The sequence below is a fragment of the Syngnathus leptorhynchus genome, chromosome 3, assembly GCF_054491065.1.
Source record: "Syngnathus leptorhynchus isolate UIUO chromosome 3, UIUO_Slep, whole genome shotgun sequence".
NCBI classification, from domain to species: Eukaryota; Metazoa; Chordata; class Actinopteri; order Syngnathiformes; family Syngnathidae; genus Syngnathus; species Syngnathus leptorhynchus.
In genome coordinates, this window is record NC_141197.1 from 16,691,880 (window position 1) to 16,705,504 (window position 13,625).

General features: G+C 44.0%; 1 protein-coding gene across 1 annotated transcript in view; it reads right to left on the bottom strand.

The window, feature by feature from the left end:
* Positions 1-10,109: 10,109 nt before the first annotated feature.
* Positions 10,110-13,625, bottom strand: part of fto (FTO alpha-ketoglutarate dependent dioxygenase) — a 98,304-nt gene continuing 94,788 nt past the window's right edge. The window contains exons 9-10 of the mRNA XM_085907743.1: positions 11,701-11,841; positions 10,110-11,522 (exon numbers count right to left, since the gene is read on the bottom strand). Of these exons, the coding sequence (XP_085763869.1) occupies positions 11,516-11,522; positions 11,701-11,841 (148 nt within the window). The 3' untranslated portion in view covers positions 10,110-11,515. The remainder of the gene's footprint in view (positions 11,523-11,700; positions 11,842-13,625) is intronic.

Below are 13,625 nucleotides of genomic sequence, written 5' to 3' on the forward strand. Positions count from 1 at the left end.
GCCGCGGGCATGAACAACACAGCCATATAGTTTCCATACAGGCGGATAAGAGGCCACTGTTGGCCGTTTTATTTATGAGGTCACAATCTCTGCAGCAAACAAGCGTTCCTCAACAACTTTAATATCCAAGCTTAATATTTTATCGTCCCACAGTCTCTTCAGTCGTTGCTTCAGCCTTTCATGCTGTGCTGAAAGTAAACAGGTGGGCTTGAAGAGGAAAAAAAAGGTTGGGTGTAAGAATACCAAAGGAGCGAAGAAGACTCTCAATCCACTTGAAGGTCAGGAGAAGGAGAAGCTTAGTATTCGCATGCCTCTTGAGTCGATCCCGGCATGTAAGAAAACTTCTGACGTGATGATGGGTGCTGTTGAGGACATAAAAGAGGCATCAGAAAACAAGATGTTGAGCACGGATATGACATCATCCAGGGGAGCTTCCCATCTCCAAGAAGAACTGCAGAGCGCAGAGAGAGCGAATGGTAAACCCCACCTTCACTTTGCTCCTCTTTTATTTTGATCTGTCTATCCACGGCTGGTGCGCGAGAAGGGAAGCGGCTGGCAGGTGATATTGAAGCCTATGAAATATTTACCAAAGCAATAATGACTCCCTGGACAGAGGGGAAGAAGACAAGAATGAGAGGAAAACAGGGCAGAAAGTGCACAATGTTGAAATAGAAAACACAGTGTTTGTCTATTTCTTTTACTCTTCAAAGATAAAGGGATATATATATATATATATATATATATATATATATATATATATATATATATATATATATTTTTTTTTTTTTTTTCCCTAATGAAGTGGCCTGTGGTTAGGTACACCTGAAAATAGCGGTGTACCTAATGGAGTGTCTGAATGACGTCACTGATCAAACAGCCAATCAGGAGGTGGGGGTGAGGGCGGGTCTGGCACGTTTCACTTTCCTGAAGCTTTGCCCATGATTTTTCCTTAATGAAGTGGCCTGTGGTTAGGTACACCTGAAAATAGCGGTGTACCTAATGGAGTGTCTGAATGACGTCACTGATCAAACAGCCAATCTAAATAGCCGACTGGTTAGTGACACGGGCTCATGTTCGGTAGGAACTTGGTTCGAGCCTTGGTCGAAGCATGCATCTATATGTGCTTTTAGAGTTGGAACCTCGCTTTGTATGCATATGCAAACAAATGGAAGTAATTATGTGTAAATACATAAGGTGGCCCCACCCCCAAGTTGGTTGAGCAAACCAATGGATCACGCCCACTAACTAGGAGGTGGGGTGAAATCCAATAGTGTAGGGGGCAAGGCGAAGAGCGTTAGGGTTTCAAAGTATGGTTTAAAGCTAGGGTTAGGGTTTCAAAGTAGGGTAGGGTTGGGGTTAGGGTTTAAAAGTAGGGTTTAGGATTAGGGTCCTTACCCTAACCCTATCCCTTTGAAACCCAAACCCTAAACCTAAACCCTAACCCCAACACTAACCCCAATCCTAACCCCGAACCCTAACCCTTCGCCTACCCTACTTTGAAACCCGAACCCAAACCCTAACCCTAAACCCTAACCTCACCCCTAACCGCAACCCTAAACCCTAAACCCTAAACCCTAAACCCTAAGCCCTAACCCTAAACCCTAAACCCTAACCCTACTTTGTAACCCCAACCCAAACCGTAACCCCTAACCCTAAACCCTAAACCCTAAACCCTAAACCCTAACCCTACTTTGGAACCCTAACCCCGACCCTAACCCCAACCATAACCCTAACCCTAAACCCTGACCCTAAACCCTAACCCTAAACCCTAACCCTACTTTGAAACCCCAATCCAAACCCTAACCCCTAACCCTAAACCCTAAACCCTAACCCTACTTTGAAACCCAAACCATAACCCTTAACCCTAAACCCTAACCCTAAACCCTAACCCTACTTTGGAACCCTAACCCCAACCCTGACCCGTAACCTGTAACCCTAACCCTACTTTGAAACCCCAACCCAAACCGTAACCCTTAACCCTAAACCCTAACCCTACTTTGGAACCCTAACCCCAACCCCAACCCCAACCCTAACCTTAAACCCAACCCTAACCCTTAACCCTAACCCTACTTTGAAACCCCAACCCAAACCTTAACCCTAGACCCTAACCCTACTTTGGAACCCTAACCCCAACCCTAACCCTAACCTTAAACCCAACCCTAATCCTTAACCCTTAACCCTTAACCCCTAACCCCTAACACTAAACCCTAAACCTACTTTGAAACCCCAAACCGTAACCCCTAACCCTACTTTCAAACCATAACCCCAAGCCTAACCCCCAACCCTAACCCTATCCCTACTTTTAAACCCCAACCAAACCGTAACCCCTAACCCTAACACTACTTTGAAACCCTAACCCTAACCGCTAACCTTTCGCCTAACCTACTCTGAAACTCTAACCCTAGCTTTAAACCCTACTTTGAAACCCTAAACCTCTTCGCCCCGCCCCTAGGTGGTGGGCGTGATCCATTGGTTTGGGCGTCATCGACTTGAGGGTGGGGCCGCCTTATGTGTTTACACATAAATACTTATATTTGTTTGCATATGCGCACGCATACAAAGCGAGATTCCAATTCTAAAAGCACACTTGCGTTCATGCTGAGACCTGGGATCGAACCAAGGACTTACTGGGCAAGAGCCCTCATCACTAACCAGTCGGCTATTTCGACATGGCAGGCTTTGGCTGTCTGAACTCTTATGTACTAGTGATATGCCTTCCATAATCATTCACCGAATCGTTCGCTACAGTTTATTTATTTATTTATTTATTTATTTATTTCACTTATTTGTTTGTTTGTTTGTTTGTTTGTTTGTTTATCTCGTGTAGTGTACCTATTGAAGTGTCAATGAGGTGCACCTAATCACAGGCCCCTTCATTAGGGAAAAAGCTTAAGTGAAAGTGAAAAGTGCCACACCCGCCCTCACCCCCACTTTCTGATTGGCTGTTTCATCTGTGACGTCACTCGGACACTATTAGGTACACCCCCATTTTAAGGTGTTCATAATAACAGTCCACTTAATTAGGGAAAAATCATGGGCAAAGCTTAAATGAAAGTGAAAAGTGCCAAACCCGCCCTCACCTGCACCTCCTGTTTGGCTGTTTGATCTGTGACTTTTAGGTACACCGCCATTTTCAGGTGTACCTAATCACAGGCCACTTCATCAGGGAAAAATCATGGTCAAAGCTTCACGGAACGTAAAAAGTGCCACACCCGCCCGATTTTTTATGGCCAAAAATCTCACACTAGGTTTTGAGCAAGCGGGGATGCGATGGCCGCTGCACTTATTTCTGTGAGACCGGAAACACATAACATGTCGCTTTAGTATGTAACATTTGTAGGGAACAAGTTGGCCAAACACACATGTAACATTAGCCTCTCCGAGTACAACTTCCCGCTGTGAGCCTTTAATGCGCGGGCCTCCATTTGTTTGCAGACGGGACTCGGCATCGCACTTGGGTCCAGCTTGAGCCGGACAGCCAATGAGACAAGGGAAGGAAATCGAGCCGCCACGCCGTTGTTTTCCCTGCATAGCACGTCCAGGATGCCGGGGTGGCTCAGAACAACAGTCGGCTCTCTAACCTGAGACTCCGGGTTAAAAGATGGAAGGAAGGGCTGGCTCAGTGCAGCGGGGGTACACTTTGGATGTGTCTACAATGGGAGTGAGCCGTGGATAGAGAGCAAGGGTTTGGACAAACAAACATGAACCTTTGCGTTGGGCTCTATGTGAAAGCACGCCGCAGATGGGAGAAAAACACTTTCACTCAGCACCGTCAGGGCTTTCTCTATCTTCAAAACAAGCACTCGTAGTCAAAATAAACTGGAGGTGAAAAGACAGCACGGACAGATTCATTTCGCTTCCGCAGCAAGTACAGTACAAATGGCCTAAGCACCTTTGAAAAAGTCTGAGATGACGAGTGTCACGATATATGCTCATTTGCTACAATACTAAGTATACATATTGTGTTAGGTACTGTCGGTGAATTTTACACTATTATTTTACATTTTGCATTTTGGTGGTGGTCAACTGCACTTCAAAACTTTCCCTATTATTTTGGTTTGCCTCTTTAGCTACATTTGACAGGCCAAATATGCTAAACGCCTGTCGGAATGATGCCGTGCACTGCAAACTACCAGCACAAAAATAATAAATAATAAAGTAAAATCCTGACAGTGCCAATGGGGGAATTTTTTTATCTGCTCCAGCTCTTTTATTGGATCTCACGACGGGTGAAGGCATATTTCTAGTTATGTGAGAAAATGTTTGGAGTGCTTGCATTGGCAATAGTAGCGGTGCAGGCAAACGATCAGCTCAGCTTGGAGTAGCAGTTTCTGGTGCCCTCTGACCCACCCCTTTAACCCGTCTTGCTCCCCCTCCTGTCCTCCCTTCCTGCCTCTCACGGACTTCGCCTTGGCCGCGTGTAACAGCATGGGAGATTTATGTCAAAGTGCGAGTATGTGTCTAGCACATGACACTCCCTGTGTACTCCCCGAAGCGAGGGGCTACACTTCCTGATCAGCAAGCCTGACACACTGGACAGCTGACCCCCCGACCCCTCGGTTTCACCTGAGTCGCAGGGGGCGGAGGGGTGGCGAGGTCACAGTCGACACAGCACTACTCTGTTATGCAGTGCGTTGAGAGTCTATGCACATCGGCGTCACTCAGCAAATCAGTCAGAATTTGCAAAAGCTTGTTTCCGTCCAAGGCACAGCCGTCCTTCCATTTTGCAAAGCCTTTATATCCCGGATGAATTTTGCAGTGCAAACTATAAAGTGAAATGATTTCTATTAAGAGAGGTTGGTCTATTTGTTTTCTCCATACAAAATACTGGAAATTGAATTTATCTTTACATTTGATTCCAGTGTCAAGGAAAAAAAAAGCCAGATAAAATGCAAAACATGCAGACGAATGCCGAGAAAAAACTCTCGCCGTGTAAACTGACGTGCTATGCGACATGCATGTTGGTGAGCCAGTCTTAACCATTAGATACAATTTCAAAGACGTATTTACATCTAATTTGGGATTGTACAATCTGAAATGCGTTCCAGTTACCCATGTACATTATTTCCAGATTCTGATTTACTGCACGTGTTGTCGTATCGAACATCACATGAGAAATTTCCCTTCACTGTAAATATTGATTTTATTTCCCACGCTCCCTGCTTTATTCTTACGAATATTAATGTGTTCAGATGGAGACGGTGTAAAACCAAGAGCAACAGCATGCATGGAAAGCGTTAAAGCCCTTTTAAAGCAAAATACGTCATGCGGGTTGTTTTCAAACGAGCCTGTCATGCGTGATCTGTAGTCGATCAGGACGCCAGAGTTGGCTATAGCTATATAATGATAAAAAACTGTATGAAAGTCAATAATACTATGAATCTCGTAATTTAGGGCATGGGTTCATGAGACTCAATAATACCAAAAAGAAATTACGTAAGAGGGTGAAATGAAAATACGGGGGGAAAAAAAATGACGTGTGGGCTGCTTGACGTCAAGTACTGACGAGAGCAATTAGCATGATTGGAGTGCTGTTTGTTAGTAAGTGGAAGGGTGGAGTAGCACTGCCCTCATTAGCATGCATGCTTTTACAAGCCCCGGGTGAAGTCGTCAACGTTGGCCATTTTATTTATTAGTAAATCCAGACAGATGGCGAAGAAGCTCGTATTGACCGGATGTGGTCTTTTAAAGAGGCAACAATGAGCGCTGAGGCGGTGGCATTAAGTTGTTAATAAAAATCCTTTGCACAGGGCACCCCTGCCCCGAATCTGTCATTTTCATTTTGCAATCAGAATTATGCATAAAATTGTATTGTAATCGATTTTATCCGATACAAGTAGAAATTTCCAAGCACAAATCGATGTCATTGAATCACAGGAATATAAAACGATGCATCGATGTAGATGAATTGTTACACACCTAGCTCGGTCAATAGATGGATATCAATTGACTCAGGGGGCATTTGTGCATTTGTGTATAAATCTTTCTTTTTCAAGTATATAAATAATTATTTCAAATCTCAGCTCTTTAAAACAGCGCAACTCAGTTAAAAAAAAAAAAAAAAGCTCCCCTTATCTCCCACGCTGCCATTTCCTAACAGAGGGAGCTTCTGGCTTGCAGCGAGCCAGCGCCGAGGCAATTAAGAGTTTAACCTGGGCTCAGCCCACGGGACCCCTGAGTAGACAGCGGAGTCAAATAGAGCCGGGCTGTGCACAAAGACAGGCCAGTGGAGGGCTGGCCAGTCAGTTGTACTTTCCTGCACGGAAGAAAGATGCAGAGAGAAAGTGACAGATAAGCAGTGGGGAAGAAGAGAAGAAATGGATAGATTGGGAAGAGAGTGAGAGAAAGATAGAGAGCACAGTGTACACAAGCCCGCTCCTCCATGAGAAGAAGGTCACCAGCTCTCTCAGAGGAGTTCCTTAAATAAAGTCCCGTATCCTGCTGCTCTTCACTGGGCAAACAACCTCCTCTGCTCTTTATTAACTAAATATGAGGGGACTCTGACCGGGGGACAAAAATTCAATATTCCCCCCCTCTCTTCCGCCAACGCCGCCAAATATTTAAAGCAAGCAAATAAACAGACAAATAAATAGACCTCTGCCAAGGGAAGAGAGGGCCAGCCGGTCCCTTGGATGTAATTTGACGGCCCACTTACTTGGAGGCCAAGAGCCCAGTGCTACTCAAGATGCTCATTTGAAGAGCTGTCAATCAAGGTGGGTGGGGGGAGGGGGTCAGCAGCTTTGGGGATATTTGTGCCACTCGTGTATGTGAGTGTGGGTGTTTAGGAGAGGCAAGCAGCAATTCCTCCTCAAGGTTGGACCAGATAAGGTGAGCGCTTTCCTGATGAATCCATCAGTTCCCTGCCGCCCAGCTATATAAGTTTCCCCAGACTTGAGCCAAAATGGACACCTGCAAGACAGCAGTCGTGTGATTTTTTTTTTCAAAGCAATCAGAAAGAATTGGTAATAATAAATCATAATCTCCCTCTGAAACAGACGCGTACAGAAAGAAACGGGTGTTTGCGCCGTTGTGGGTATAAACACAGCCAACCTGTCATTCCCTTTAAAATCAGGGCGCACATTCTTTGACATTGCAGAACATGAAATAGACTCGAGACTTTTAATACATACATAAACTGGAACTAGAAAAAAAGTATAAAATACACCATTACAATGAAATTAAATATTATGATAAATTCTACAATTTGACTCAGTACAAATTGCAAGCTGACTTTCTCAGTGTTCAATTTCATTTTTTACTTTTAGGGCAGTAACAATTAACAAAGATTAAGGTTGACGTGTAATTTCAATACAAAGAAAGAAAAACTAAAAGTGAAACCCTACTGTGTCATGTTTAAATAATGGAACGTCAAAGAAGGTGCAAAAGTGCCCATGTCAATATTTCTTGTCATACCCCATACACGCATCCGAGACTTCCTTTCTTGTTCTGCACCCCCACTGAGGAAGTGATGAGGGGGGATGCATGGGGGGAGTTAATATTAAAAAGTCCTTTCATCCATTTTAGATGAGATGTAGATGACTCAATTATGCTTGGCCTGACATCAAGACCACTTGGCGGCGAAGCGGCTGCTAACGTTGGAAAATGATCCACTTAATCCTGCTCATATGAATGGCGGGGCGCTAACTCGGCTCGCGACGCTAAGCGAGTGAGACGGGGGCGCTCCCGGCATGTGGTCGGTAGGCGGGGCTTGGTTAGTATGAAGGGCAGGAAAGACATTTAGGACATCCACGTTTGTGTAACAAGCGGGAAGAAAAAGTCATCCCTTTCAAGGCTGAAAGGAACAAGTGAAAGAGAGAATATGGGTCAAGAGAGTCCTGCAGGATGCGAGACGTCAGGCATGAGTGCAGTGACCCACAAAAACACTGCACATTTGGGGGGTCTGAGGTGTTTGATCTGAGAGGGCTCCCCTGTCCCCACCAGACACGCATCGCTGCAATATTCATCTGCAAACATCAACCGTAATCTCAGATTGTCAACATCGACTACTCTGGTCTGACTGAGCATGTCAGGGACACGAAAAACGCCCCAACATAGGAAGTTCAGTGAACCCTCTTAAATTTATGATTTGAAAAACTTGTTTTTGTCAAAGAAATGAAAGTATTACTTTAATGAAATCTAGCAGTGTCTTTAGTGGTAGATAATTATGTTGAAGGGAATTGAGGAATTTCATTTTGACAAAAGTAGTGCTCTGGCGCCAACTTCTGGGTTCTAGGCAATGAAGTGCACATTTTTCACACCTCGTTTTGCATCTTGTTTGTGACCTTAGCAGTGGCCCAAACAGCAACGCCGCTTAACACGCGGTCGGTCAAGTCATGGTGTTTTGTCAGTGCCGATTGGTGTTTGTCTGCGGACCTGACAAATGAATGCGGCCCGTCGCGGCGATGACAGCCGCCCCGAAGCTGCGATACTATCTTTGACTCTTCTACAATTACCTCCTCTGCCTCTGTGGCCCAGACTACCCCCGCCCCACAGGGCCCTCCGGCACAGACTCGCACTGTGGAACCTGCTATGCACGAGATACGTTTGTGCTCATCTGTCCCTTCGTACAAACATTCCCACGGACAACTGTACACATGTCCTATGATCTGAAATGCTTTGTAAATAGGAAGGATTAAATGGAGGGTCCTGTTTTTTCCACAGTGTAAACACTGTCTAAAGAGGTTTCTTTGTTTTATAGCAAAGTCAAGGCTTGCAGACTTCCTAAAATATTTTTGTAATATTGTAAAAATAAAAAAGATGTTTGCATATTTATTAAGTAATTTTGTGTATTGTTATTCTTTTTATTTAGTCCCATAAAATTCCCTTAAAAGATGATAGGTGCCGATTAACCCGTATGGAACGAAATGATCCCGTTTCTGCTTTTAAGTGTAACATTTGACTGGACTGTGACCCCGAAGAGATACCTTTCTCCAGCACACACCTGGTTATTTTATCTTTCTGCACACCTATTGTTGAGCCTAATTGATGGTGGCCCGGCTGGTTGTGACCCCGGACACAACAATGCATACCTGTGGCCATCACCACCAGCGCTGTGTAATTGTCTCTCCAAGTAGGGCCCTTTTGTCCAAGTCGGCCCCCGAGGGGAGAGGCCACTGCGACCATCCATCACTCAGTCGCTCAGCCGCCACAGGAAGTAGTTAACATGGCTGACCTCAGCGGTGTGTGTGTGTGTGTGTGTGTGTGTGTGTGTGTGTGTGTGTGTGTGTGTGTGTGTGTGTGTGTGTGTGTGTGTGTGTGTGTGTGTGTGTGTGTGTGTGTGTGTGTGGAGGGAGGGAGATGGTGCTCCGGAGTTCTTGGTGAGAGACACACAGAGCATTAGCCATCTTTTCATCCCTGCCAGTGACATCGCTCCGTCAGTCAATCCATCAATCAGTGTGATGTAGCGCTCGACGCTAATCCAGCCGCGTCCTTTGAACCTTTGAGGAACAGACAGCACCAAGAGCACGGTAAAAGACTAAAAATAAAAGAGTCCTATTACACAGATGTGACGAGAAGACAGGCCGTGTGAGTGAGCAGTTTCAGCTAAAGAATGATGGATGCTCGTAAAACACCTGTTCAAGGAGGTAATAAAATCTACAGACAGCACTTAGGAAGGCGTTTCCACGGCATTGCTGTCCCTCATAGCACTTTAAGGCTCGCTTTAGTTGCTGTATTAATAGTTAAGGCTTTAGTATTGAGCACAGCTGCCCATTACATTGATCGTGATCGACCAGCTGATCGCCTATAGAGATTGTGCTGTGGGTTTATCCCATGGCATTAAAAAAGCAAACTAGAAGAAACTAGCAAGTTGCTTTATTAGCCTTCAAATCTTTTTGTTTATTTTGAATTTAAGAAATAGTGTGGTTATGTTCAAGGGACCAAGTGAGAAGCCCAAAACCTACCATTTTAATACAGGGTGGAATTTTCAGTTTGGCAATGTCATTTTTTAAATGTTACTGCGGGAGCAATTGTCTAATTTTATTCAGTGCTTGTCAATATTTATGGACAAAATTGCTTGAATGGTGTAATGAGTACATAGAAGAAGAGGAAAATATTTTAGTCACTGACAGTTATATGGACATAAGCAATAATGAGAATTTGGAATGGTATAAAATTATGTTTCAGACACAATATAGCAGATAAAATGCCATACTTTATTGAATTTTGCCTTTCCTATTGCGAACAAGCTGTGGCAACGGGAAAGTACAAAGGGATGCGTACAACGCTAAAAAATGCTGCACTACAAAACAAAACTCTCGGAGAACAATAAGCAAAGGTGCAGCAAGGGGGAAAAAAAAAAAGGGAAAAACAGTGTTTGGCAACCAATAAAGTCAACAACAAACTAAAAAGTACAAATAGGAGTGCAATCATAATTTTTAACAGAAAGTGTCTACTTCATCGTCATCGAGAAAAGAAATCAATTGTGGAGATCTGCTACGCTGTCTCATCGTCTGACCCCCCTCCCCCCACACACCACCACCACCACCTTTTGCCAAAAGTGTCGGCTGGTTCTTTGGCCAGCGGGTTTCCAGTGTGCGTGACACACTTTCGGAGTAATTAAACGCCATTGAACAGCTGTAACAAAGGAGCGTATTCTGGTGATGATTTTGACACATCCTTTCATTCATCGTGACGACTTGAGAACAAACGACTGATGGAAATTCCTGTAGGCTCACGTACGCTGTCGTAATGGAAAATTTGCTGCATTCCTTCTTTGGTCAGTCTGGGAATTATAAACCAATGTGATTCTTACCCTTATAATAATAATAATTAAAAAAAAACATTTGGGATAAACCAGTTGCTGGCGTTTTGATAAGGGCCGACTGAATGCTATATTTGTTTATTTCACTTGAAATGAGACAGATGCCATTCAAAAGCATTAGTGCGCTTGTTTTGAAATACTTAAGAGATGAAAATTTTGAATTTGACTAGAAATTGGCGGTTTGACTGTTATACTCCGAATTAAAAATCTATAAAATTCTCGATCTATAATGTGGTTTTAGCTTTCTAAGTCCGATTTCTTAGGTCAGTCATCATTCAGTCAATATTCGGTTTTCCTTGAAAATGGAACACACTGCTGGTTTCTTTCTTTGGTCAGTCCGGGAACAAAATGGCCTCACTTGAGAACCACGAGAGCATTTTAAACACTGTGAATACTGACAACGCCCCCTCTAAAGAAAGCTGGATTACATGATATTAAGTGATACAATGACATGATAAATAGTTATACACGGAAATGCCAATACCTCGTTACTGTACGTGTGATTACACTAGTAGCTTGATGCTAAGCTTGCCTTGTTAGCATGTTACTAAAGCGCCACTATGATGCGTTTATATCGAGAGGGACCGAGGGTTTGGGCTGTGAGGAGATGGAGATGAAGCAATGAAAAATTCCTCTCGTTAAAAATTGCGACGGGGTTGCCGTCAGCTCATGTCGGGGTCGGTTGGAAAAGCTGGTATTCTGATTTCCGCTCATTGTCTTGCACGTCCATTGTGAGAGGCCTTGAAGGATCCTTCACATTCTGTAGAAGAGAAATTGCATCTTGTCAAATTGTCAAGATTTCTAAATAGTCCATTTTACACTTGGCTTGAAAGTAGCAATGGACTGAGCTGTACAGAATAATGAAGGCATTTAAGGAATTAACATTTACACTAATAGAGCAAAGGTGTTCCATTTAAAACACGTTTTTAAAACATCACCTCCACAGCAGCGACTCCACACGGTTGATGATTTCAGCCAAATCAAAGGGAAGCGGCATGTCTGGGTCATCCACGCCCCAGAAGGGACGGTCTACGGGGGCCTCCTCGGGGGCCAATGTCTGGGCCAGGCTGGAGTGGCACCTGAAGTGACGGGACACAGGGAACAAATGTCAACTCCCTCTTGTCGACAAACAATTGCTCATCGTTATGACTTGTACCACTTGTTGATCGCGGGAGAATACAGAAAATTAAAAACAAATGACTCAGCATAGGTCTTAGCTGCCTGTGTCATTGGTGTGTCAATGTGATGCCTAAAAAAGTCTGTTACATATTGTGATGTTTTATTGTTTTAATTTTTTTTTTGACAGTTACCACTATTTCTGCAGTGAGTCGGCAAAAGTGTCTCTGGTGTAACAACACAGGAAGCTGTGACGTTAACACCGTAGAAAGGCAACCTATGACGGATAATGGCGGGTTAAGTGTAAATGTGACAGCGTTTGACGGCCCTAGGAGACCCGGGTCACATCTTTTGTCAGAGCAGTGTAAATATTTACTGTGCTGCTTCGCGAGTTGTCATTGTAAATCTGCTCCCCTCGACCTCTCATCCCCGCCGCCTCTTGGCAGACGAGATGGACCTTTAACCTCGGGGTGCAAAAGGGAGAGGAGCAGCGTGGCATGTCTATGTCAGTTGTGTTAGTTACTATATAGTTCAACAGGATCTGTTCAGAATGCAGCAATTTCAAGTCACTTTTCCCCGCGGGAAACAATCCATTCCAAGGCTAAACTGACTCCATTATGGAACCTTCCGTGACTGTCCAGAGTTACACAGCGTTTGCTGAAGGGCATCAACTATAAAAATGGATTTATTGTTTAAAAAATAAAAGCAACCCTCACTTGGTCATGCTTTTCGAATCGCTGTGCAAAAGTCATGCATAGGTGTCACTCGTATGCTATCACGCGCGCGCACACACACACGTGAAGACAGACTTGAAGACAAGCGAGAGGTGGGGGTTCCAGGCTCGGTTATGGATGAGGTGAGGGGACATTAAGTAGCCACAATTTGCGGTTATATATTTTAACGTGAGCCACTTAATGTTCCACTGGCTCTCGGCCTAAGTGGTGCTTTTTTGGTGCGGTTAGCGCAAGAACGGCATTAACATCGCGCCGCTCCAATATATCTTGGGCGCCCTGGATCTGGGCCTGATAATAGCATCTGTTAACACGCGCTAAGTACCATTATGTAGCACATCACTTCATAAATAATACGATTAGGCGACCTTGGGGCTTTGCAATGAGCCTTGTGTTTAAATGTTCTCATTTATTTAGGGCACGAATTAAAGGAAGCGCCACTTCAGGAAAAAAAAGCGAAGGAGGGGGAGGCTGATATGGCTGGTGTTCATATCCAAGTGCAACGTGACCGAGATGGTGCTGGTGTGTTCTGCTGACATGAGCGTGAAGTCACCATGGGGGAAACTGTCCACCAATGATTTGGCCTGGTTCAGACTTCTCAAATATTGACTACTACAGTAATAAGTAGTTATTACTTGGTTGCGTTTTTGCGTCGTTGACGTGAGCCAAAATTTCAAATGCCACCTGACCTTCAAGTCATTTTCTAACTTATATGGCAATTAAATGCCCAAGTACAAAATGAGAACATTTCGAGTGAGCCAAAATTCACACCCAGACATTAACACAGACAAACATAAAATGTTCTTCATGTCAATCAGCCAACACCCACGTTTTTGTAACAAGTTATCTTATCCCAACATGCGCTGATTACACTTTGTAAAACCAATTATGTCTTTACATCATATTATTATTTTTTAAATTCCTGCTCAATGGTTATCTTACCAACTCACGGTAACCTATGCTAGCATGCAAATACAAAAAAAGTGAAAAGAAACATGGAAAAAGGTAAAGTCACC